Here is a 25,320-nt window from a genome sequence, read left to right as displayed (position 1 = left end):
TGATAAAATGATGATTGGATAAAAAGTTACTGAACAGGACCACCTCGGAGACATCAATGTATTTCATTCATTCACTTTACTCATTCGTTCGTTCGTTGAATTGACTTACTAGTGTTTCTACGCGTTATGTGACCTTGACGTCATCGTGCACACGCAAGAGTAATATGTAACTCATTCACTCACGTCATGACGTCATGCGCTCGCGACGTACGCGTGTACGCTCTGCTACACGAAAACTCGTGCAAGTGAGTGACATATATACACATGCCTTTGTTCGCTCATTGACGACACTCACTTGTGTTTGTTCGCATTATGTGTTGTGATCTCTACGTCATGGTGCACTCGCAAGAGTAATATGTAATTCAAACACTCATTCCGTTGTTCGTTCCTTAACATGACTTACATGTGCTTTATCTGTGCTGTGTCTATGTCATGGTGCACACACAAGAGTAATAAGTATAATCAATCAGTCACTCATTCGTCCGTTCGATCGTTGACGCACTTGGGGCTGTTCACGATACTCGCAATGTTGTGCACGCGCAAGAGTTAAATATAGTTAAATCAGTCACTCATTCGTTCGTCGGTCGACTCACTTGGGGTTGTTGGCGTTCCTGGCGGTGACCTCCTCGATGACGTCGTGCACGCGCGCGGCGTCGAGGCGCGGCAGCGGCGGCTGGTGGATGCGCGCCGACGCGCCCTCCGGCGGCCGCAGCACGCGCTGCGAGTACGCCTGCGCAGACACGCCCTGTCACAACACTCGCTCACGTCACTATGCGTACATGTATGCGTATTATAATACAAACATACTCTGCAGTGTCTGTCTGTATGCGATATACCCAAACGACCTTATTTATAAAAAAATATTAGGATGTAAAATTCGAATTTCTTCAAAGTACAGTGAACTTTAAACAGTGGTGATTAGGTACATTTTACTTTAAAGAAAATCGCGGTTTGAAACTCACTGCATGTTTATGAGTGCTGAACAGATATTTATGCAATTTAAACCAATAGAATTATTGAATGTTACCGTTAAATTGTAAAGTACATTACATATAAGGTTTATAATCTCACTCGCGATGTAATCTGTCGATATATTGTGAACAAAACATACTGATTACAACTTAACGTGTTATGTTCAGTTCACAATATATCGTCAGATAAATATGATTGGACGTTATTAGATCAGCTTCCACCTTCACACAGGAAGTAAAAGAAATTGTCTTTTTCCGATACTACTAACACTAAAATTATCATCATCACATTTGTAGAAAGAAAATCGACTTCCCACTTGGCTACAGACTTTTCTGTAGAGATCTATAGCACTATCAACTGCACCAGAGGACCTCATAATGTACTCGACATTTAATTTGTTTGTTCCGTAAAATATGACCATAAAATACGCCTACCTGTGGGTTGGGGTTCTCGTTTAGGTGCAACTGCATGGCCAACTCCTGCAAATGCTGCAGCTCTAGCTCTGGGTTCAGGGACTCTAGCCTTTGTTGTTCGGGGAGATTTCTGTAACATATAATAGCACAATGAACCTTATTACTAGGCAAATAAAGTTCACAATAGCTAGGTAACAAAACATGTAGGCCAAGTTTTGTTTACGATTATTTCTAAGAATTCCTTATTAGTAGTCGTTTTTGGAATATTCCTATTGTTTACGTTTGAAGAAGTTACTAGATTTAGACACAGTGACATAAAAAGGCGGCCAATTTGACCTTGGCCTTGGTGATTCGGTTTTAAATTGAACTTTTGATTAAACATCCCAAAACTGTTTGCCATGATAGTCTATATGCTTTCTTTGACATTGAGTCAAGCAAGTTTTGTGAACTAGTTTTAGCCTTTCAGTTTTTTATTACAAACCATGATTTTTAATAAATTAGTATAGACTGGCAAACACAGGAAATCCGAGGATAGAATATAGTCTATGCCAATCTGTGCCAATCTTTCTAACAGCGGAAGAAGTTTTAATAGCGTTCGAATAGTTTTTATTTAAATTTTAACAATAAACAATCAAGCAAATCTCACCTCTCTATAATATTAGAATAGATTAAAGTCAAACAAGCTCTTACTGTACTAATTCGTCCCATATGTCGGTGGGGCGCCAGGGCGGGCCGCGCTCCGCCACCAGCCCGTTGAAGAACATGGAGTCCAGCAGACGCACGGCGAAGGGGCACTGCGCCAGCCCACGCGCCCCCAGGAACCCCGCCTTGTGGAACGTGAGCACCGGCGCGGGGTGGATCCGGATTATCGTCAGGCAGTGCCTGTAACATTAATACATCATTTATTTATTTATTTATTTAAGCCTTTTACAATCTAAATTACATAATATTTATTACATGCTACATAGTTAAATTTCGTCCCACAACTGGGCAAAGGCCTCCCCCTTCCTCTTCCATTGTGTCCTTTCCATAGCTGATCGGGTCCAGTATGTACCTTCAAAGGCAATCAGATTGTCTTTCCATCTACTAATCGGTCTGCCTCTTTTTCTTTTTGCATCCCTTGGGCACCACAATGTTGTTACTTATTTACTTATTATCATTGAAATCCATTCACTATAACATTTATCATGTATAATGCATAATTGCACCCTACTATTTATTAAAAAACCCGCCAAATGCGTGTCAGCCCACGTGCAATATTAGGGTTCCATGGTCACTAACGCCAATAGTTATTTGGTTGGTCGACTACAACTCTTTCAATTTTAATCCCTACTTAGCTGTGAGCTAAACCGGCGACTGACAGAAAGATAGAGGGACAGCGAAATTATAAGGGTTCCGTGTTGACTACTGAACTTTTAAAAAAGTCAAGGCGAGTTAAATAAAAACTTGTAAAACAGAACACTCACCTATAACCCTGTAATAATTTGGCTAGAGTCCTCATAAAAACCGCTCGGATCTCCTTATCGAGCATATGAGGTGGGGAAGAGGAAGGAGCGGGAGGGGCGAAGGCCGAATCCGCGGACTTGAGCTCCGGCTGCAGCACCAGCGCCAGGGCCTCTTGGAGGGAGGACAGCAGCTTGCCCTCCGGTTGGGGGATGTTCACGCCTGCCGGTATGTGGAGGGAGCCCACGTCCAAGTCAGCTACTATAACGTCTAGCTGTAAATGAGGTGTTTATCTGTAAGTATTTTTATATACTCTCATGTAAAAATTGCTATATTTATACGTAAAACCTCATTGTATATGAAACTCTATTACTGGGGTCCCAGGTGAAAATTAGCGCTCACACATAAAAGTAATATGCACATTTGCACAAGCTAGGTAAAGATCTCAGAATGTAGATTGTGCCACACAAGATATCCTGGTGAACTAGAGGATTTTGTTTAGTCCCCAGTTGGTGGAGGCACTGGGATATCACACATAGACATAAACTCTTTTAATTATAATTTGTGTCTCATAAACTATGTCAAACATCATTAATTTCAAGGTGGATTTATGCAGACCCCTTTACCATCTTAGTACTTAACATAATACTCAATCAGTAGATGTATCCGGATAATATCCAGCGTGCGTGAACTAACTCAGTAAACGGTTGTAGCTCCTCAGTATATTAAAACTTGGTTTTTATAAGAAAACGACTGTGCTGTGACTGTAGAGAAGTAAAACTTCTTTCGAAAATAAAAAAGCGCCATCTATGAGCCTCAGGCAGGCAGGTTTGTTTCAAAATTCTCTAAGAACGCCATCTAATGGTAGTTTAAAATAAGAAACACTGCTTTACTATGCCTGTAGATGGCAGCACGCATCTTACGAGTAAAAGCCTCACCCGATTACACTTTTCATACCGCTTACACCAACATACTCCTCAAGTCAAGCGTTCGTAAAAAGTACTTCTAAAAGCAGCTCTGATCTGAATGATATAAACAACCAATGTTTCGCCACTCACCAACTCGGAGACTTCCTCCTTCAAGCTGGAGTGCACGCCGATGAGGAAGGGCGTGGGCGTGGCCAGGACCTCGGCCAGCCCGGCGGGCAGAAGCGGGATGTAGACATGGGCGTAGCGGAACGGGAACATGAGCGCGGCCAGAGCTCGACAAGCCGCCGCTAACCGTGCCGCCGCTAGTGACAGAAGCAGCACCTTGTGCTCGCTCATCACCGCGCACCACAGCGTCACCGCGTTGTGGATACCTGCCCACATTAAAAAATAGTGTGCTATAAAGTAGTAAAACTTCTTTCAAAAATCTCTCAGGCGTTTCAACAGGTTTTGAAGTGTATTAAAATGGATTGTTTCAAAGTTCTCTAAGAACGCCATCTACTGGTAGTTTAAAACTTTAAAATAACAAACCGTTTCACGATGCGACGCGATAAACGAGGGGACGACCAACACTGCGTTTTCTAGTGTAGTGAGCCTTCTTATGAGGCCCATAGTTATCGACAAAGTCTCGAAACCACAAGTCATCACTGGCACACGCTCGCTAGCTTATACTCGTACTCAGTAGCCGCAACCCGCAGGAGTTTGGTTCTTCTGCGGATTCCTCATTTCTGTTTCGATCACACAGAGATACACCGAGCATAGTCCGTGACTCTCCTCCACGAATCCTGGTAAGCGACAAAGTCTCCGAATCATAGGTCATCACTGGGATTCGGTCACCAGCTAGAACATTACCCAGTAACCGCAACAGCATGTGCACGGCGGTGTGCGTGACGGGCATGGGCGGCGCGGCGGGCGGCTGCAGCGCCTGCCGGTCGCCCGCGCCGATGCTGAACCGCACCTGCGGCCCGCCCGCCGGCGGCACCAGCACGCAGCCCAGCAGGTTGCCGACCAACGTCTCCAGCGGTACGCCAAGGTTCTCAACCCACACCGTGTAGATTATGCCGAGGCAGTTCTGCAAGGACACAATCGTCAACTTCATTAGTCTATTTAAAATGCCTGGTGAAAAGTAATGATCAGTTCTAGGTTGGAGCACACTTGCCTAGAAGCTGCAAAAGGGAACAAAGGACGAGAAAGGTCACAGAGCGTCGCACATTTCAGAGGTTGCAAATATCAAAATGAACAAAATATCTCGTGGCGTATCTATCAATGAATGAATGAAGAATGCACCTGCCACCAGTTCCTTACTCCTTACACGCTCCCCTAACTGCGCAACTCTGCACTGACAATTTGCTGAGCTCCCAATACCTCCCTACCTCCCAGAATACATGCAATATAGCTTCAAATGCCTGTTTGAGTATTTAGATGGATTTATGCAACAACCACACATGCGGACCCAGCATCGAGTCCAAGACAGGGCTATGCAATATATTTCACTTTATTTAATAGCAGTCTTTTTTCCCGGCTTAAGCGTGCAGCCAAAAAACAAACATCCTACATATGGTTAAGTTACTGTCATATTTAATTTAAAAGTCTTGACTCTGGGACCCCAATTAATCTTAATTGAGATACGCTACACCACTGCTTTCGTGCCAAAAATTTTTAGTGATAGCCCGAAATTCAGAAGAAGGTGGTGTTATATCGCAGAGCATTCAGAGCAGATCCTGGTTAATAGTTTGTCATTTTTCATGTTAATGTTGATACCACTCACCCGGAATGTGTCGATGTAGTCTTGTCTTGAGACGATGACGAGGCATTTTGGTGCGTACATGATGCTGTGGTGCGTGATGTTGGTAACCGGTCGGCTGCCGTCCAGGGATTCTTCGTCCTGAAAACATGAAGGGTTATCGTTAGATTAACTACAATCAGCAGCTACACAACTGGGCATAATGTTATCTTTGATAAGATTTTTAATAGTACATTATGATATAAGTGCGGTAAGTTGAAAATTACAGCCGATTACGATATTGCAAGCTCGAGCCAAAGGCGAGAGCTTTAGTAAGAAAGCAGAGGCTGTAATTATCAAAGTATGTCGTACGACGTTTTATAACCCTTTGCGAGGAAACACACTTTGAACACACTTTCTGAAAATGAATTTGCTTCTTTACCTGTTTTCCATATGATGACATTTTGATACGCTTGTCATTTTGGCACAGATAGCAAATTTGGCACACTAGCGTTTTTTTTTAACAAATGCACCAAAAACAGCCAGTGTTATTCATAAAGTAAATTAATATTTTTGTGTTTCTGATAATGGTTGTCAAAATAAGAGATAGTTTACGAACAATTGTGTTATAAAATATAATACACTTAAAGACAATAGCTGCAACACAAAACTATATTTCCAACTTTGTTATCATTCAAATTGACTTTCACTATGCAAGCAATTTTAAAGTTTTAAGTATGTCTCGTCATCATCATTATCAACCCATAAAATTCTCAAGTATGCAGGTTTCCCCACAATGTTTGTCCTTCACTGTTTGAGAAATGTGAAATTTAATTTCTTAAAAGCACACAACTGAAAAAACGACCCTCCGGAATCGTCATATGTTCACTGGGTTATCACGGCTCTTAAAATATTCAAAAAAAATATAAAAATTGTTCAAATCCTAAAATAAACCTGTCCTTAGTTCGATGCCCGTTTACGACTATTGTCGTACTTACTACTAAGATAATCTTTTAAGATTAATTGGACCTAAAACCAGAATAGTGTTCAAGTTAAAAATTATTCTGCTAATATGACTTGAAACCCATGAAACTACTATTTAGTAGGTATCAAAATACTTCAGTTCCCTCACTACATGCCAATCTAAAAGGCCCTTTGCAAAGGATCAATAAAGCGATATTAGGTAGAAAATTCAAATAACCTCGTCGACAATTCGGAACTTTTCACCGGAACACAATGGGGGGAGGTTCGCCTAAAAGGACCGTCGGCCCGGGACGGAAGTTATTCCGATATTGTCGACAGACGTGCGTTTTGCAGCCGTCGCGTACCTTGCATTACTCGATATTAGTTTCGAGAATTCTCCTTCCATAAAGTCAAAAGCTTTGAAGTCAAAGCATAGAATCTATGCTAATTGTAGTGTTTGGGTATATATACACCGGTAGTCGCAGAGAGCGGGCAGTCTATCGCTGGCATCGAGAGGAGGCGGACAGCTGGCCAATGTGCAGCTGGCCATTATTGTGTATTGGTGAGACGGTGACATACTGCTATTACGGTAAGGACAAGGGACGTTACACTAATATTATAAATGCTAAAGTTGGTCTGTCTGTCTGTTACCTTTATACGGCTTAACCACTAAACCGATTTGGATGGGGTATAGAGATAAATTGGACCTTGGAGCAGAACAGAGGCTACGTTCCCTCGGGATTTGTAAAACAAAACAGAATTTCACGCGAACAAAGTCGCGGGTTACTGCTAGTACATAATAAGTCAAAATTAAATAAAAATATTTTTACTTAACAAGTTTTTAACCGACTTCCAAAAAGGAGGAGGTTCTACGTTCGGCTGTATGTATGTTTTTTTTATATAACAATACGAACGAAACTGACTCGTTGGTGTCAGGTTGTGGGGGTTTAAATTATTTTTTACCAATAGAAAACCACGTTATTTGTAAGTGTCATAGGCTATATTTTATCCCCGTATTCCCACGGGAAATGGGATCTACGCGTGTGAAACCGCGGGGCGACGACTAGTAGGTATTATAAAGAGGTAAAGTTTAGTGAGTTTGTGAGGTTGTAGGAGATTATCTCTGGAACTACTAAACCGGTTTTGAAAATTCTTACACCAATATAAAGCCACTTTCTTTGTGAGCGTCGTAGGCTATATTTTATCTGCGTATCCATCCGCACAGGACCTCCGTGACGCAGTGGTATGCGCGGTGTATTTACAAGACAGAGGTCCTGGGTTCGATCCCCGTCTGCGCCGATTGAGGTTTTCTTAATTGGTCCAGATCTAGCTGATGGTAGGATTCGGCCGTGGCTAGTTACCACCATACCGGCAAAGAGGTTAGCGTTCCTATGTCGTGTAGAATCCGAAAGGGGAGGAGGATTTTCATCCTCCTCTTACTAAGGTAGTCCGCTTCCATCTTAGATTGCATTATCACTTACCATCAGGTGAAATTGTACTCAAAGGCTACTTTTAAAGAATAAAAAAAAAATAATAATAAGAGGAACGGGATCTACGCTAGTGAAATAGCAAGTATTTGCTATAGTCTGGCAAGTTCGTTGATGACACATGCGGGCGACGGGGGGAAAGACTGCGCGGATGTAAAATCGTGCGTGTGGTAAAGTAAAGTGCAAAATTGTGCATGTGGGAAAATAAGGTGCATCAGTCGTGGGGTTATCATTCATCGCTACACGCCCCCGGCCCGCGCGGACCATAGGGAGTGTTACTAAAGTTTCCAAGCTATAGTACTAAAATAAAATGTTGGTTTCACAGTAATATCGGCTAATGTGTATGGTAAATAGAAGCAATAAGATGCACATCAGTTACCGCGAGCGCAGTGCGAGACATGCAAATGACCTAGTCTATTTAGTGGGGCTATTCTGTAACTGTATAAATCGCAAGTGGGAGTTTAAAATTTATTCTAACTCGATACTATAATAATAATTTTGCAACTACCGACAAAGACGTACCGCCAAGCGATTTAGCGTTCCGGTACGATGTCGTGTAGAAACCGAAAGGAGTGTGGATTTTCATCCTCCTCCTAACAAGTTAGCCCGCTTTCATCTTAGATTACATTATCACTTACCATCAGGTGAGATTGTAGTCAAGGGCTAATTTGTAAAGAATATATAAAAAAAAAAAAACGAGACATTAGCATTTATGTATGGTCCAGAGATGACACCGCGGACCCCCGTACACGTACTCACGGACCCCCAGGGGTCCTCGCCCACAGGTACGATGCACTAGATAAAACCAATTCATTTGTCTATTACTAGCAGACGCCTCGCGGTTTCACACGCGTAGTTACGATAAGAAGCCTATGATATTCACAAATAACGTGGCTTTCTATTGGTAAAAGAATTTTTTAAATCGGTTTAATACATACAAACATTGCATTACATTACATCCCCTACATTCCCACAAACTTTACCTCTTTATATTATTAATCCCTCGATAATTGCACTGGTGACTTTATTTACGTTCATAGTTTTGACGAAATTAAAACTTTTACAAAATGCAGTAGGCCTTGAGGTGATCATTTATTATTATTATTTTCAACGCCCAAAATTAAAAATGCAACACTGCTCGAAAAAAAGCGTCGCGTTTTAAAAACGCTCTCGTGAGAAAACTTTGAAATGCGATGTATTCGAGTGCTTTTTTAACGTCCGTTAAAAAAACTCTCGTGCGAATCAGAGCTAAGAGATGCAACTATTTTGTAACACGTTGACATTGATACAGGCAGTGTTATGTACGCCCCGTGAGATCTATTGTTACGTGAGACCTTACGTAATAACCCCTCGAGCCGTGCCTGCATACATATTTTATTTCCCATCTAACATGAGCCGTCACATATCCGTGAGCCGTGATAGCCCAGTGGATATGACCTCTACCTTCCATTCGGAAGGCGTAAGTTCGAATCCAGTCCGGGGCATGCATCTCCAACTAATCAGTTCTGTGCATTTTAAGAAATTAAATATCACCTGTCTCAAACGGTGAAACATCGTAAAGAAACCTGCATACCGTCACATATCCGTGAGCCGTGATAGCCCAGTGGATATGACCTCTGTCTTCGATTCGGAAGGCGTAAGTTCGAATCCAGTCCGGGGCATGCATCTTTAACCAATCAGTTATGTGCATTTTAAGAAATTAAATATCATCTCTAACGGTTAAGGAAGAACATCGTGAGGAAACCTGAGAATTTTCGTAATTCTCTATGTGTGTGAATTCTGCCAATCAGCATTGGGCAAGCGTGGTGGACTATTGGCCTAACCCCTCTCATTCTGAGAGGAGACTCGTGCTCAACGGTGAGCCGAAAATGGATTGCTAATGATGAATAAGAAAACCAGACACACAAACATACATAAAGACGGGTCGAAAACAGATGATTTTTTTAAGTCGGTCAAAAATTAATGCTTCGTAGAAGCAAAAATGCCCAGAGCATGGAGTCACGTGGCACGTCGATTCTCTTTCTACAAACGCTAACGCTTCGAAATTAAACAAAAGTGTGGGAACGATAGATTCGATCGATCACGATCACGTGACCTGTCGATGACACATGTCATACCCATACATTTTTTTAATTCTCGAAGCGTTTGCGATTGTAGGAGGAGAAGACGTGTCAAATGGCTACAGACTTTGGTAAATCTGAGGACTAATTACGAACCTGGATTAGAGAAGGACTATTCCATTCTGTACAATTTATACATAATAACAAGCGGACGAACGCGACTTCGTCCGCGTGGAATTCAGTTTTTCACAAATCCCTCGGGAACCATGGATTTTTCCGGGATGAAAAGTAGGCTATGTGTTAATCCAGTGTATTATCAATCGTTGTTGTAAATTTCAGCCAAATCAGTTGAATACTTGCGGCGTTGAGGAGTAACAAACATCCAAAAAGACATCCAAAGAAACATCATAATATAAAATTCTTAGGTTACCTTAGTTTTAAGTATTTTATTAAAATTAGATTTAGCAATTACTTTTACATAATCATTAGAATAATGAGCGTCAAGTCGCCAACAAACTGCCTGTACAGTTTGCCGAGAGTATAGATATGTTCAATAATTGTTAAGTGTTATCAATAAAATAAATTAAAAAAAAAATCCAAACAAACATCCATACAAACTTTCGCTTTTATGATATTAGTAGGATACCTGCCCCAGTTAAAAGCCTCATGCACGCCACTGTTTAAAAAAGGACTACAGAGTCAGCAGTAGGTATTAGAGGCGAGCTAGCAACCGGATGGGGCTTTGCCACGTCTGAATAGCAACCAGAGCGATAGGCTCCCATGGGACCTCCCTCAAACAAGCTCCGTACAGCGAAGTACGCTCCTGTGTGCTTAGCGTTGATAACTAAAACGTGTAAAGAAAACACGATGAATATACTGCTACGTGTTTATATCTTTGAAAATACCTGTAAAATTCAATCTTATATACAGGATGTTCCGTAATCTATACTAATATTATAAAACTGAAGAGTTTGTTTGTTTGATCGCGCTTATATTTGGAACTGCTGGTCCGATTTGAAAATTCTTTCAGTGTTAGATAGACTATTTATCGAGGAAGGCTATAGGCTATATATTATCTTCGTACTCTTACGAGAACGGAAACCACGCGGCGTCAGCTAGTAGTAATATAAAATTACGTCGATTTCATAATAAACTACAGCCGTTCTTGAGGAATACTGTTTACCAACAAACAAGTTAAAAATGAGGGTACAAATTACTAGTCATTTCACACCTAATAATAATTATAAAAAACTTGTTCTAAAATTAATGAAAATAAATTTGATTAATAAGCTTAGAACAATTAGATATGGTTAATAATTTTTGAATAACATTTTATAAACAAACCATACATAATTTAAAATAAATAAGTTATGAAATTACATGCATTTTCTACCTTCATTTTCAATTTCTTTGTTGGTAAACAGTATAAGGCTGTAGTATAGATAGCCCATTTATCGAGGAAGGCTATAGACCTTCTATATATCCTCGTATTATTACAGAAACGGGAACCACGCAGGTAAAACCTCGCGGCGTCAGCTAGTTATACAGAATGTTCCGTTATCTATACTAATATTATAAAGCTGAAGAGTTTGATTGAACGCGCTAATCTCAGGAACTACTGGTTCGATGTGAATAATTCTTTTTAGTGTTAGATAGCCCATTTATCGAGGAAGGCTATAGGCTATATATTATCTCCGTATTCCCACGGGAACGGGAACCACACGGGTGAAACCGCGTGGCGTCAGCTAGTAGTAATATAAAATTACGTCGATTTCATAATAAGCTTCGAGGTCGGCCGGTTAAAAATGATTTATCATCGCAGTCTAGACGGCTAACCCGACGAGCCAGTCTAGCCGCAACGTTCCAGTTGATTTGAATAAGCCCTTCATTTACAAGTTCATTAAAGGGTTGCGGATCAAGAGGAGCACTCTCGAGCCAACTTTCGGAATGTTAAAAAATATTTTAAGCTGACTAGAAACAAAATTCTTAAAATACACTACACTACATGTTTAGTTATTTTTTTTATCAACCTCTGGGAAAATAAAAGGAGGATTCTGTATAAGATCCGCATAATTGCGTATGTTATATTTTTTTTGTTTCAAAAATGAAAGTATTTGCCTTATTTGTTTACATATGATGAACTAGCAAACGCCCGCGACTTCGTCTGCGTGGAATTCAGTTTTTCACAAATCCCGCGGGAACTATGAATATCTATTTCAAATTTGAGTTAATTCGGTTCAGTAGTCGCGGCGTGAAAAGTAACAAACATTCATACCATCAAAATCACCAGAAAAAAGTAGCCTATGTGTATATCCAGAGTAAAATCTATTTCCATTCCAAATTTCAATCAAATCGTTTCAGTAGTTGCGGCGTTATAACAAGACGGCGAAGGCGGCGAAGAGTAACAAATATCCAAACATACAAACTTTCGCATTTATAATATTAGTAGGATTTCTTCTTTCCTCAAACTAGTCATACCTAAAGACCGTGTTAAGATTAGACCTTTCGACAATAACCCAACAGACGAGACTCAATCCTTGATCTTTCAGTATGGAGTCTGCGCCCCCTAAACCTTTGCATTTTAGCATAAAATTTCGAAAGCACACTTTTTAGCTGAAAAGCAAATAATCTCAACACAGTCCACTAATAACAAAGTAACCCAATTCGATATTTGAAACAAATTAGCCACTCTACCCTCAAAGTTCTCTTATTATAGAATCTCTTCACCAGTCTGTAATGAATAATGCAAAAAATAAACTCACCCAATTAAAATATCGATCGCCCGTAAACAACTACTATCACATTCCGTACATGCGAATTTCAACTCTATACTTTTCATATACAGGTGATAATCGAGTAAATAATTATGTTTGATGATAGATATATTTGCGGGTTGTTCGCGGATGGAGGCCTATTTCAATATACCCATTACGAATTCTTTAACGGTTCATTAACCTGCGTTTGTAAACATCCTGTATAATGCAACCCAATTAGGTATTTGCACTGCGACCAATTAATGCTAGCCACCCACGGTCCGTTATAACCACATGCCTGCAACTCTTTCGGCATGACGTCCGGTAAAACACATCGTGTTTTTTTGTTTGGTTGTGTAAGCGCCGTAGGATCCTCAATGGGACCTCAGCGGCGTCACCGGGGTTTTGGGCGAGCGTAGAAGCATCGCCTGATGGGTCCCGAAGGCAAAAGCGGAACGACTCTCTAAGGGCGTCTCGCCTGAGACTCTGACCTCGGCTTAGAGGGCCGTTCGGGAAGGGTGTTATGGCCTGAGTGTATCAGTCCGGGAGATCGTGGATTAAAAAACCCACGTCCGGGTTACGTCAGACATCGGGGACCTCGTCTTCGCCCCGTCTTCGTGTTTGTGTTGGCTGGAAAGCTTTTCCGGTCGTTATGTCATCAGGATCATAAAGAAGTCGTGAGTTGTGAGACGCAATAATGGCTACCAACACACGATGAGTTTTACCGTACGTCATGCCGGCAGCACTGCAGGCATGTGGGTATATCGGATCGTGGGAGGCTAGCTTTACTGCCTTCTTGGTCAACGTAGATTATTTGGCTATAGATAACGTGGATTCGATTCGTGCATTGCAAAAATATCAAAAGTAGTGTTGTAGTTATAGAAACAGGCGTTATTTTGTAAAAGTTAATTATGAATAGTGAATAATTGCTTTATTTTGTTAATCTTCGCGAAAAACTGACGAATCTAAATTACGAAAATCAAAAGTAGTTTTTAATTGACTTCACTAAAAGTAGTATTTATTTATTTGACCTATATCTAAGTATATATTTATGTTTTTTTTTCTGTGACTAAAACCTACTGACGAGATTTGGGTGCCTTCTGTTAATAAAATTCACTTAAAAGGAAGGTTTCAGAACGTAGAACTAACGTACGAACGAACGTATTTTTTAATAGCACAGAAAAATCTACCTTATAGGACTATATTTTGTTATTTTTATTTAAATAATCATATGAATAATAACAAACAATTTTTATATAAGCCAAAATATCGCACCAGCTTATTTTAATTGAATAGCAGATATTAAGTTTTTAGGGACGGACAAAAAAGTTGTTAAGGTTTTTGCCGATAAATTCTCAGTTGCCCGGAAGGGAAGTAGCTTATATTTCCTACCTACATGTGCTTTTACTATGGGATATTCTATGGGATATTACGTTTTATGGGATATTCTACAACTGTGTAAAAAGTAATGTAAAATCCGGGATATCCGCTATGCCACTCCCACAAGTCTCATGACTCTAATGACCGTCTTGCCACATGTTATAATACTTAACTGCTTCGTTGTTCCAATGGTTAGCCTATGTGATTTCTAACCATGAGGTCTTGGATTCAATGCCTGGATCGGGAAAAGTTTTCAGTAGCCGTTTTCATAGTTTTGACGGACTCCGTAGCGCAGTGGTATGCGCGGTGAATTTACAAGACGGAGGTCCTGGGTTCAATCCCCGATGGGGCCGATTGAGGTTTTCTTAATTGGTCCAGGTCTTGCTGGTCAGAGGCTTCGGCCGTGGCTAGTTACCTAGTTACATAGTTGGTTAAATACTATTTTCACTCTCAGCGGTGGGGAAAAAAACTACTGACTTCAAAGACAATTTTTATTACTTTGGCTTACTGAAATCATCAGAAGACATGAGCGATTATTCAGGAGATTATTTCATTCAAAAATAGTAAAAAGTTTACCGCGCTCGTGATGGATAACAGAAATATAAGGGTATTATTTTATAACTTTGGGACCCTCCCATTCCATTACGTCCATTAGATTTTCGAAATGCACACCTTTTAGCTATCAACTCACCTACCTTATCTAAATCTGATGTGCTGGTTGAGTATTTCTGAAGTTAGTTTATTTTTGGTTGCCTTAAACGTACCCACCAATATTAAGGGCTCACACTTGGTGGAGGTACTCAACAACGTGCAGGGTATATTCCCTTATGTTCATCTGACGCGTTCGACTAACTGCAAACTACCAACTTCCCAACTCCGAGCTGAGAATTTTTACTGGACATTTCTTAAAATAAAGAAACTTTATATATGCAAAAATGCAGTTCTTATTCTCCGAACTCGTGTCAAGCCCATTTCAAAGGAAAATGTGGTCGGTGTGGTTCGGTTTCTATAATAAATAATTAATAATTAGTATAACTAGTGCCTACCCTAATTAAAAATCTTTTGCACGCCAGCACAGGACTCGCACCCAGGACCTCTTGACTCAAACAGCTGTACTAACCACTCGACCATTACGCAGTTCGTAACATAAGTGAAGCGTTAAGAATAAGCGCACATAGCATTGAATTGAACGTCATAAATGTTCTGAATTGGTAATGTATTCCTATTGTAACTCAATTGAATGGTATTCGCATCGATAAAACAGTACCAACTTAGCACGCTATTGGCGAGTTTAAAGTACAGAAACTACGTACAATTACAGAAACAACGTGTCTGTCTGTCTGTGGTACCATCAGTGGCGTGAATAAGGTTGTCGATCAGGGTGTGCACTAGTAATAAAATTAAACAAACGGGAAAAATCTGTATTTAATAAGCACTAAGAAGACAACTCTTAGGGTAGAGGCTATAGGCTTTATATATGCAGTACATATATAAAGCCTATAGCCTTCCTCGATAAACACAGAAATATTTTTTCAAATCGGACCAGTAGTTCTTGAGATTAGCGCGTTCAATCAAACAAACAAACTCTTCAGCTTTATAATATTAGTATAGATTTCTTTTGGTACTTTATGTGTTAACTTTTATTCAAATAAAAACCTTATTTTCTTCAAAAGTTGATTTTTTTTTTTTGGGGGGGGGGTGTGTCTCCATTACTTAGTAAGGGGTTCGCTGTCACATGGAATTGTTAACAGGGGTTCGTGGAGCCGAAAGTTTGAGAAACCCTGGTTTATTTCAGCCAGTCTTATACGCTAAATAAATGTCAATCATATACGTTTTCTTAGTTGACAGATTGCAAAATGAATTTCAAGTAAATACAGCAGGTGCACCGCTATCTATATAAGGCGTTACGCGTAATTGCTGGCAATACAAACGTGTTATAAAACTTAGCCAATAGAATTTATTAAGGAAACGAAAGCCAGCTACAATTTCCATTCATAAATATTAATATTTTGTTTAACGAAACGAACCTTCAGTTCAAACGCGCGTAGTTAAAAATCAAATCTAAACTCATTTATTGCAAGTAGGCTTAGTTTACAAGCACTGTTTGATTATTTGTAAAGACTACCACCGGTTCGGAAGGCAGGTTCTGCTAAGAGGAGCAGGGAAAAAAACTCAGTAGTTGCTCTCTTAAAAAGAAATCCTATCGAAACATAAGTAAGAAGATGGGAGCCAAATTTAAAACCACAGATGTGAGTCACAGATCAATTTTGCCAACAAAAGAAATGATATCTAAGTGGGTGCAAAATTCAAGTAGATTACAGAACTTAGAACACTAAAGTTCAAGATATGACTTGGCTTATTATTTTTGCATAAAAGTAACTTTATTAATAATTATATCGTTTTCAAATTCTTTTTGACGTGACAACGTCTTATAATTCGATGGAGCCGGTTGCGTTTACCATTTGCCAACTTTTTTTGCAAGAAATAAATATATTCTGCTCTATGACGGCCGCTCTTTGACGGCCGCGTGGCGCAGTGGGTAGTGACCCTGCTTTCTGCATCCACGGCCGTGGGTTCGATTCCCACAACCGGAAAATATTTGTGTGATGAGCATGAGTGTTTTCCAGTGTCTGTGTGTATTTATACATTATATAAGTATTTATATGTAGTATATAATTGTATATTAATATTATAATATCAACTATCTTAGCACCCATAACACAAGCTACTCTGTAGTATGCTTACTTTGGGGCTAGATAGTGATGTGTATTGTTTAAGTATATTTATTTATTTATTTATTTTATTTTATGAAGATTATTAAACAGTAAGAAAAACGAACATTTTCTTTTGAAAAATGCAACCATTCCATCAGTATTTTTTTATGACGTTGTCACGTTCAACTATCGTCAGTAAACCGACTTTACAGACAACCGATGTTTTTGAATGCACGTACTGTTTTAAGGAATTTATTTACTGGTAAAAACTAACCAATTGAAATCTTGAGCGTTAATGTACATTTTAAGTTCTAAGCGCTCAAGCCATATATCTGTGCTATGAATAAGCTGAAAAACTCATATTTCCTTTCCCATTATCCAGATTATTTTCTCATTTTCCGGAGCCAGTGGCGCAAATTGTCAAGGAATATGAAAATCGAGCAGAACCGCCGCCGGAAGGCAATCAACACACAAATTGAATGTCGAAACTCCATCTCGGCGAGACATCTAGTGTCACATTTGCTAACACTTGCGGATCGAGATTTTCAAATGTAATTTTCATCCACAGATAATATTATACATTTCCTATATTTATATCTTTGATATTTTCTACATCATTTTAGTTCTTTCTATCCATATCTATACTGATATTATACGAGGGGTGTTCAAAAGTATAGCATAGCCAAGAGGTAACTAACGATCGAATATCTCAGTCATGGACTCATTCTCTTTTGTAGATCTACAAAAATGGATTCAAAAAACTTTTTTTTTGTTTTTTTACATGTTAGCTCTTGACTACAATCTACAATTAACTTGTTAGGAGGAGGATGAAATCCACACTCCTTTTGGTTTCTACACACCATCATACCAGAACGATAAATCGCTTTACGGTACGTCTTTGCCGGTAGGGGGGTAACTAGCCACGGCCGAAGTCTCCCACCAGACCAGGACCAATTAAGAAAACCTCAATCGGCCCAGCCGGGGATCGAACTCAAGACCTCCGTTTTGTATATCTACCGCGCATATAATTGTGCCACTAACGTTAAAGGCCGTGACTTACACACGCCACTGTAAACAAAACCCTTCGCTTTTAAAAGTCGGGTAAAAAGCTTTCATGATTTTCTAAACTGGCCCAGTGTTATATTCTAACTACAAATTCGTATCTCAGTTCAAACTGTAATAAACAGTCGATCCGAAAATAGACCAGGAATTTCAATTAAATTAATCATCGACACTTGCGAGGCACACCATTACAAGCAAAGTGGTAAAAGAAAGTGATATACGGGCAGTTAGTACTCGTATGTTGCAACAGGTTTAAAATGTCGACTGTACTGTACTTAGTGGATGCAGTTTTGAAATCATTCCCTCATATAAAACAAGTTTTCCATGCTCTGACACTTACTACCTATTACATGATCTGTTTTTATTAATTCTTTGATAGAAATAAGTCGCGCATTTTTATAGGATTGGTGAAGTATTTATATATAATTCAAGCTGTTTAAATGGTAAAGATTTAGGATTTTCAGACAGTTCTTTCAGAATCCGCGGCACTACCTACCTTGGTACCTTGGCCTTCAAACTGATCGCACTGAGCAAACTGAAGAGGTACTTAACACATACGATGTTATTTTTCGCTTTTTAGTTTAGTAAAAACATTATCAGTTGAAGTCTGTTGTAGGAGTGTGGATTTTCATCCTCCTCCTAACAAGTTAGCCCGTTTCCATCTTAGACTGCATCATCACTTACCATCAGGTGAGGTTGTAGTCAAGGGCTAACTTGTAAAAAAAAAAAATATTATTAATTCTTTGATAGAAATAACGCACGCTATTTACCAATAGGATTGGTGGGATACTAATTAAAAATAGAAACTTTATTAACTAGCTATCCGCCCCGCAGTTTCACCCAAATAGTTCCCGATCCCGTGAGAATACGGGGATAAATATAGCCTATTACACTCACAAATAACGTGACTTTCTAGTGAACCGGTGCCGGTCAAGCTTCGCTTTAACTTATGTGCGCTTCTTTCCTACCTACTCTACTCCTACCCTACAAATGTTCCATACAAACTTCTACCCCCCATTTTAGGGAAATGGGGGTTTAGAAATAGACAAAAATTAGCCTGTGTCACTCTTCATCCTTGGAACTATCTCCACTTAAAAAAATCACTTCATTTCGTCGCTCCGTTTTGCCATGAAAGACGGACAAACAAACAGATAGATAGACACACACACTTTCACATTTATAATATTAGTATTAGTATGGATATTCAGAGTTAAGACATTTTTATTAGAAAGTGCTAATAAGTCCGTGGCATTCATATTTCCGTATCCCTAATGCTTACACCATTCAATTAAAAACATTATTCAGCTTCCCGTTTGTATATACTTTTCTGCGATGTTTGTCTTTTACATACAGGGTATTTTTTAATATTTTATTTTTAACCTAACTTCCATCAAATAACAAACAATGTAAGAACATAACTTAAACTCGCACGCACACCGCATCCGTACAGAGTACTATAAATATACAGCGTTTGATGTGGGTAGGATGTGGAAATGCTGATTTTGATGGGCCAATAACTTCGCTACTGGGAACTATGGAACTTTGGGTTATAGCGTAAGAACTGCGTCGTTGCATCCTAAAGTGATAAAAGAATATATGTACACAAACAAAAACATTTAATTATACATGGCAGCGTACCGGAACTCTACGTCAAATAGCGCAACATCTTTGCCGGTAATTGTAACAAGCCACGGCCGAAGCCTACCAACAAACAGAAAATTAAAAAAAATATAAAGCCCTATATTGATTTGCGACTGGAAACAAACCCAGAGTCACACTGTTCTAAGCCAAGACTAAGCTAGGAAAAGTTCGTCAAAACGTCTGTTAGATTCTCCGCACACACACAATAAGCCTTCATTCGCACAAGAGATTTTTTAACGCGCATTAAAAAGCGTTCAAATACAACAAATGCATTCCGAATCTCGTGCGAATGAGGCCTAAGGTTCCGTGTACATGACGCCGCTCGCACCGCAAATTCGTGAACACAGCCGAAAATCACACCGGCGCCGCATCACCCCCGCACCGGCGCTGACAACTAATACTGACAATTCAAAGCCAAAACGAACAAGCCAGCCACGGATTAAGAGTTTTAAAGAGAGACAAGCAAAGTACTGTTAACTACATAATATATAAATTATAAATCACTACACTGCTATTTTGGTCGACTTTTGTTCGCAAGTGTACCGCTCAGCTCAGCCGTAAACGTGCAATGTATCCGTTTACGACTACTTCCGCTTCTGTTTACGACGGTACTCGGGAGCCGTTTTATCTTAACGAGAATACCCGCACCCTCGGAATTGAACTTGCACTGCGCTAAAGAATTTGGATTTCTTGTATAATGGCGACCGAGCTATGCTATTTCGTAAGTCGTAAAAGTATCGAAATATTGGAGGATTTTAGTATAAGTAGATACTATTTCTCTACAAAAATAACTTCATACACGATTGCAAGATTTTCGAACATTATCATTATCAGTTCATTTAATTCCTATTCTTTTAAAAGTTAGCCCTTGACTACAATCTCACCCGATGGTAAGTAATGATGCAATTTAAGATAGAAGCGGGCTAACTTGTTAGGAGTAGGATGGCAATCCTATCGTGCACGACATCGTACCGGAACGCTAAATCGCTTGGCGGTACGTCTTAAGGTATGGTGGTAACTAGCCACGGCTGAAGCCTCCCACCAATCAAACCTCAATCGGCCCAGCCGAGCATACGAAAGAAAAGTAGAGCATAGAAAGTTTGAACGTAAACATAAAGTTTGACCCTTAAATACCTATTAATTAGGTGGGGCGGGGACAGCATAACGCGAGAATAGTGAGTGTTTACATTAAAGAATTCCTTAACCCTATACCCGAATCACAAATTAGGGTTCTGCTTAAAGTTCATCTCTCTGCCACACGATAGATGCGCATGCTGAATCCATGGAATCTATTCTAATATAATAAAGCTGAAGAGTTTGCTTGTTTGTTTGATTGAACGCGTTAATCTCAGGAACTACTGGTCCGATTTGAAAAATTATTTCAGTGTTCGAAAGCCCATTTATCGATGAAGGTTATAGGCTATATATTAGCTCCGTATTCCTACGGGAACGGGAACCACGCGAGTGAAACCGCGCGGCGTCAGCTGGTGCTAAGATAAAAATCTCTATCAAAATCTTCGCTTTAAATAAATCTCAAGAATTAATAGCATTTTTTATCTACACCGCTACTATAAGAGCGAGTCTTTAATGAGATCCATCTCTATAACTCTATAAATAGAGCTATGGAACCCGTTAACAAAGTGGCTACAGTACATATTACATAGCTACCTACTTATCTCGGACCAATTACCTCTGGACTAGTTTTGACGGCCTCCGTGGCGCAGTGGTATGCGCGGTGGATTTACAAAACGGAGGTCCTGGGTTCGATACCCGGCTGGGCAGATTGAGATTTCCTTAATTGGTCCGGCTACCGGCAGAGACGTATCGCCAAGCGATTTAGCGTTCCGGTTCGATGCCGTGTAGAAACCGAAAGGGTTGTGGATTTTCATCCTCCTCCTTACAAGTTAGCCCGCTTCCATCTATGACTACATTATCACTTACCATCAGGTGAGATTGTAGTCAAGGGCTAACTTGTAAACAATAAAAAAAAAAGACTAGTATCGCACTCAAATTCACTAACAAAATTGTCGGTCGTTTTTTGAGGGGAACGAGGTAAACTCACACATTGAAAATATTTAACACCATTAAATATATTCTGTGTCCTTACACTACACACAACTATAAAATAAAATCGTAATACACACACGTGTAATTTTAACGCAATGGAACATCGATTCTATACACGCAGATTATTATACTATATCGTATACTAGCGGACGCCCGCGACTTCGTCTGCGAAGAATTAATGTAAGATTTCATCAACCCCTTTCATGGGGTGAAATTTAAAAATCACATAACATTTCGTATTTCTTTCATGATTTATACACAACTAGCGGACGCCTGCGACTTCGACCGCGTGAAACTCGATTTAAACTTTAACTACCTGTACCTCACGGAGCCCGAGACCTTTCCAACGAATGCAAAACCGTGGAAATCGGTTGGTGGGTTCTGGAGTTAAAGAGTCAGGAAGGAAAACCCGACTTATTTTTATATAGTAGAAGATTTTTATTATAACTCTAAAAATTAAGAACCTTTAATACAATCTTTCAACCTCTTCTTTTTATTTTAGGGGCAAAAAGCAGCCTATGCTCTGCTCGTGAGTCCCATTTATTAGAATACCACAATTCATTATGATCGGTTCAGCCGTTTAGCCGTGAAAATGTAACGGACAGACAGACAGACTTACTTTCGCATTTATAATAAGTATGTATTGTGTGTTTATTGTTCTATAGACACGTTAGATCGTGATCATATATGCTTGACAGAACGCTAACGAGGCAGGTTCTTTGGTAATTGATCTGAGCTACTTATACATCACGATTGCTCACATCTTACTCCGAATAAATAGGGCCCCACTGAGATCATTTCAATTAAACTTCTGACGGCCTCCGTAGCGCAGTGGTATGCGCGGTGGATTTACAAAACGGAGATCCTGGGTTCGATCCCCGACTGGTCGATTGAGATTTTCTTAATTGGTCCAGGTCTGGCTGGTGCGAGGCTTCGGCCGTGGCTAGTACGTCTTTACCACCCTACCGGTAAAGACGTACCGGAACGCTAACGGGTGTGGATTTTCATCCTCCTCCTAACAAGTTAGCCCGCTTCCATCTTAGACTGTATCATCACTTTCCATCAGGTGAGATTGTAATCAAGGGCTAACTTGTAAAGAATAAAAAAAAATACCCTGAAGCGGAAAACCCAACCGGGTCTAAAGGGTAGGTACACCATGGCAACAGGGATTCCATCAGATGTTATAAAAAAAGACTACATTTTATCAGTTGTGAATTCATCCCCCAAGGCGCGGTACCGTATTTTATTCCTATAGCTATATTTATATTTTTTTGGTAACAAGCCGAATCGGCTTAAAATGTCCCTCCGGGGACATCGCAATACGGAAATTTTATTTGTAGGATTTCACTTTGGCAAATGATAAATTGATAAGAACGATAAACATACCTTTACATAGATATTATGCATGGGGTTGGGGTTGATATTAGGAGTCATATTATACTAGGGATGCTTTACTTACTCAGGCTTCTGTAATAATAATACTTAATCAAAAAGGATTTATTGTACTCAATATGTGGTAGGTAAAAGATGATAGGCGTAAGTGTAAAGGTCGCCATTGATGGTCAATTATTCTCACGTTTCTGATAAGCAAACGGCAGCACCCACGCGGCATACTGTAGAAGTCAAGTACGCAGTGACCAACACACGATCAATTGTAGTCGTGGGTGCTACAGAATCGTGAGAATAATTGACCGTTTGTGGCTAGCGTAAAGGTCCGTTTATATCTACAGACATTTAGTTATTGTTTATTAAGAGTGTGCAATATGTAATTTGGTGGTTACAAATGGTTCTGGATCTCAGATTCTGGAAAAGTTAGGAGCCTGATATTTGGGTAAATGATATTTCAAAGTGTTAGCTTCGTTATGACTATACAAAATACACAATTTGTAAAACTTTTCTGGATAGTTTATTTTTTTGAAAAATACATGTTTTGCTCACATTTTGCTTTCAATCTCAGGAAAAGCTAACTTATTTTCTTGAATTTTTGTTTTGTATAGAAAATTAGGTATATATCTTGAACATGGCCATTTTGTTTTTCGTTATGTTGTTTAATTTACTTGCAATTAGGTAAAAATGGTTTTGGCGCTCACGTCATAAAATTTGCGTCGCGCGTCAATCGCTCCGTGCTTTTCACTCACGTGAAACTCGTAATTCGGCGTCTCGCTTGCGCTTCGAATTTTATCCATATCGTACCGACGTGCTACGCGCTCATAACGTATTTATATCTATAGTAACGCGGCTGCGCAGATGTTAAGGTCGCGCCCGGCCAGTATTCGCGGAAAGAACATTTTGTCTGTGCGGACTAAAATTAACAGCGCCTTACACAAATGACAATAAGACCGCCATTACCAAATGACAATGAGCGCCATTAAGACATTAGCGCCGCGTCTGGGGGACTTCTTTCATGAAAAGGACTTTAAGTGTCTTTAGCCACCAGCTGGGGAGTGTGAATAGACGGTGTCTGTGGGTGTCTGCCACGCTACTTGTCTGTGACGCACTGTGTCTGTAGATATAAACGGACCTTAACTTGAAACTTAGTCACCCTAAGGATTTTTTCAAAACTATTCAAATTAGTTATTGATAATTAGGTGGAGTATATTCTACCATTTTCATTTTATCCATAAATTACGGAACACCCTGTATACAAGCGTCCCAACGCGAACACAAACAGACAAAGAAATCTTGCCTCTTTATAATATTAGTTTAGATATCACATTATTCTATGCAATTTCCTCTTTGCAATAGAAAAATGTCACATCGTTATCGCAGGTTTTGCATTACACACACGCTCATCCTGCGGTCAAACCGACTGGGTATCGTGTTACTACGAGCAGTTATTACAAATTCAAATAACCAATACCTACTCCATAAGGGATCTACAATATCACTACAAAGTCGCTTTCTCTGACCCTATGTATGCTTAATGCACGCCTTTGACGATCAATTATTCTCACGTTTCTGCAGCACCCACGACTATAACTAATCCTGTATTGGTCACTGCGTGCATGACGGCTCGACTTATAAAACGTCTTCGCTGTCGTTTGCTCGTTTGCGCTGCAGAAACGTGAGAATAATTGACCGTCGATGGCTGACTCTATGTATGCTTAAACCTTTAAAACCAAGCAACGGATTTTGATTCGGTTTTTTAATAGATAGAGTGATTGAAGCGGAATGTTTATATGTATAATAACATCCATGGTTCCCGCGGGATTTGTATTTGTAGCTGAAATCCACGCGGGCGAAGTCGCGGGCGTCCGCTAGTTATTAATAAAACGATAAAAATAAATCGAGGGTTAGTTGGTTAAAAATAATAATGAAATGAAAATTAGTACAATTAATTATAAAATATTATTAATAAATAATCTGAATAATTAGTCGAAATGATTTTAATATTCTGTCTATCTCTATTTCTCTCTGTGTCTAAAGCTTGTAAATAAAGAGTAAATAAAATTATTAATTTAAACGGTTTGATAATAAAGAAAGTAATGTTGTGATTATGTATGTAATGAAAGCTAAAACAAAACAATGCATTTAATTATGAAAGGCATATTGCCTTTCATAATTAATGATTTTGTCATTTATATACACAATATTATGTTCATAATTTTTGCGAGTTCGGTTAAGTATTACTATTTATATACTTTATTGCAAAATATAGCAACAATGAAAATAGTAAATCTGTCTTTTAGTCATAAGGTTCTCAGGTTATGTACTAG

General features: G+C 39.5%; 1 protein-coding gene across 3 annotated transcripts in view; it reads right to left on the bottom strand.

Moving 5' to 3' along the window:
- Positions 1 to 25,320, bottom strand: part of LOC112055881 (myotubularin-related protein 5) — a 96,216-nt gene that overhangs the window by 46,952 nt on the left and 23,944 nt on the right. For 2 of the 3 annotated variants that reach the window (XM_052888646.1, XM_052888647.1), the window contains exons 4-10: positions 5,523 to 5,639; positions 4,607 to 4,826; positions 3,887 to 4,128; positions 2,852 to 3,102; positions 2,076 to 2,267; positions 1,407 to 1,515; positions 594 to 730 (exon numbers count right to left, since the gene is read on the bottom strand). In XM_052888646.1, coding sequence (XP_052744606.1) covers positions 594 to 730; positions 1,407 to 1,515; positions 2,076 to 2,267; positions 2,852 to 3,102; positions 3,887 to 4,128; positions 4,607 to 4,826; positions 5,523 to 5,639 — 1,268 coding nt within the window. Of the gene's footprint in view, positions 1 to 593; positions 746 to 1,406; positions 1,516 to 2,075; positions 2,268 to 2,851; positions 3,103 to 3,886; positions 4,129 to 4,606; positions 4,827 to 5,522; positions 5,640 to 25,320 lie in introns of all 3 variants that reach the window. The other variant, XM_052888645.1, reaches the window with a different exon arrangement.

This window comes from Bicyclus anynana, chromosome 23, assembly GCF_947172395.1.
Source record: "Bicyclus anynana chromosome 23, ilBicAnyn1.1, whole genome shotgun sequence".
NCBI classification, from domain to species: Eukaryota; Metazoa; Arthropoda; class Insecta; order Lepidoptera; family Nymphalidae; genus Bicyclus; species Bicyclus anynana.
The sequence above is the reverse complement of the archived record's forward strand: the minus strand, read 5'-3'. Positions and strand labels throughout refer to the sequence as shown.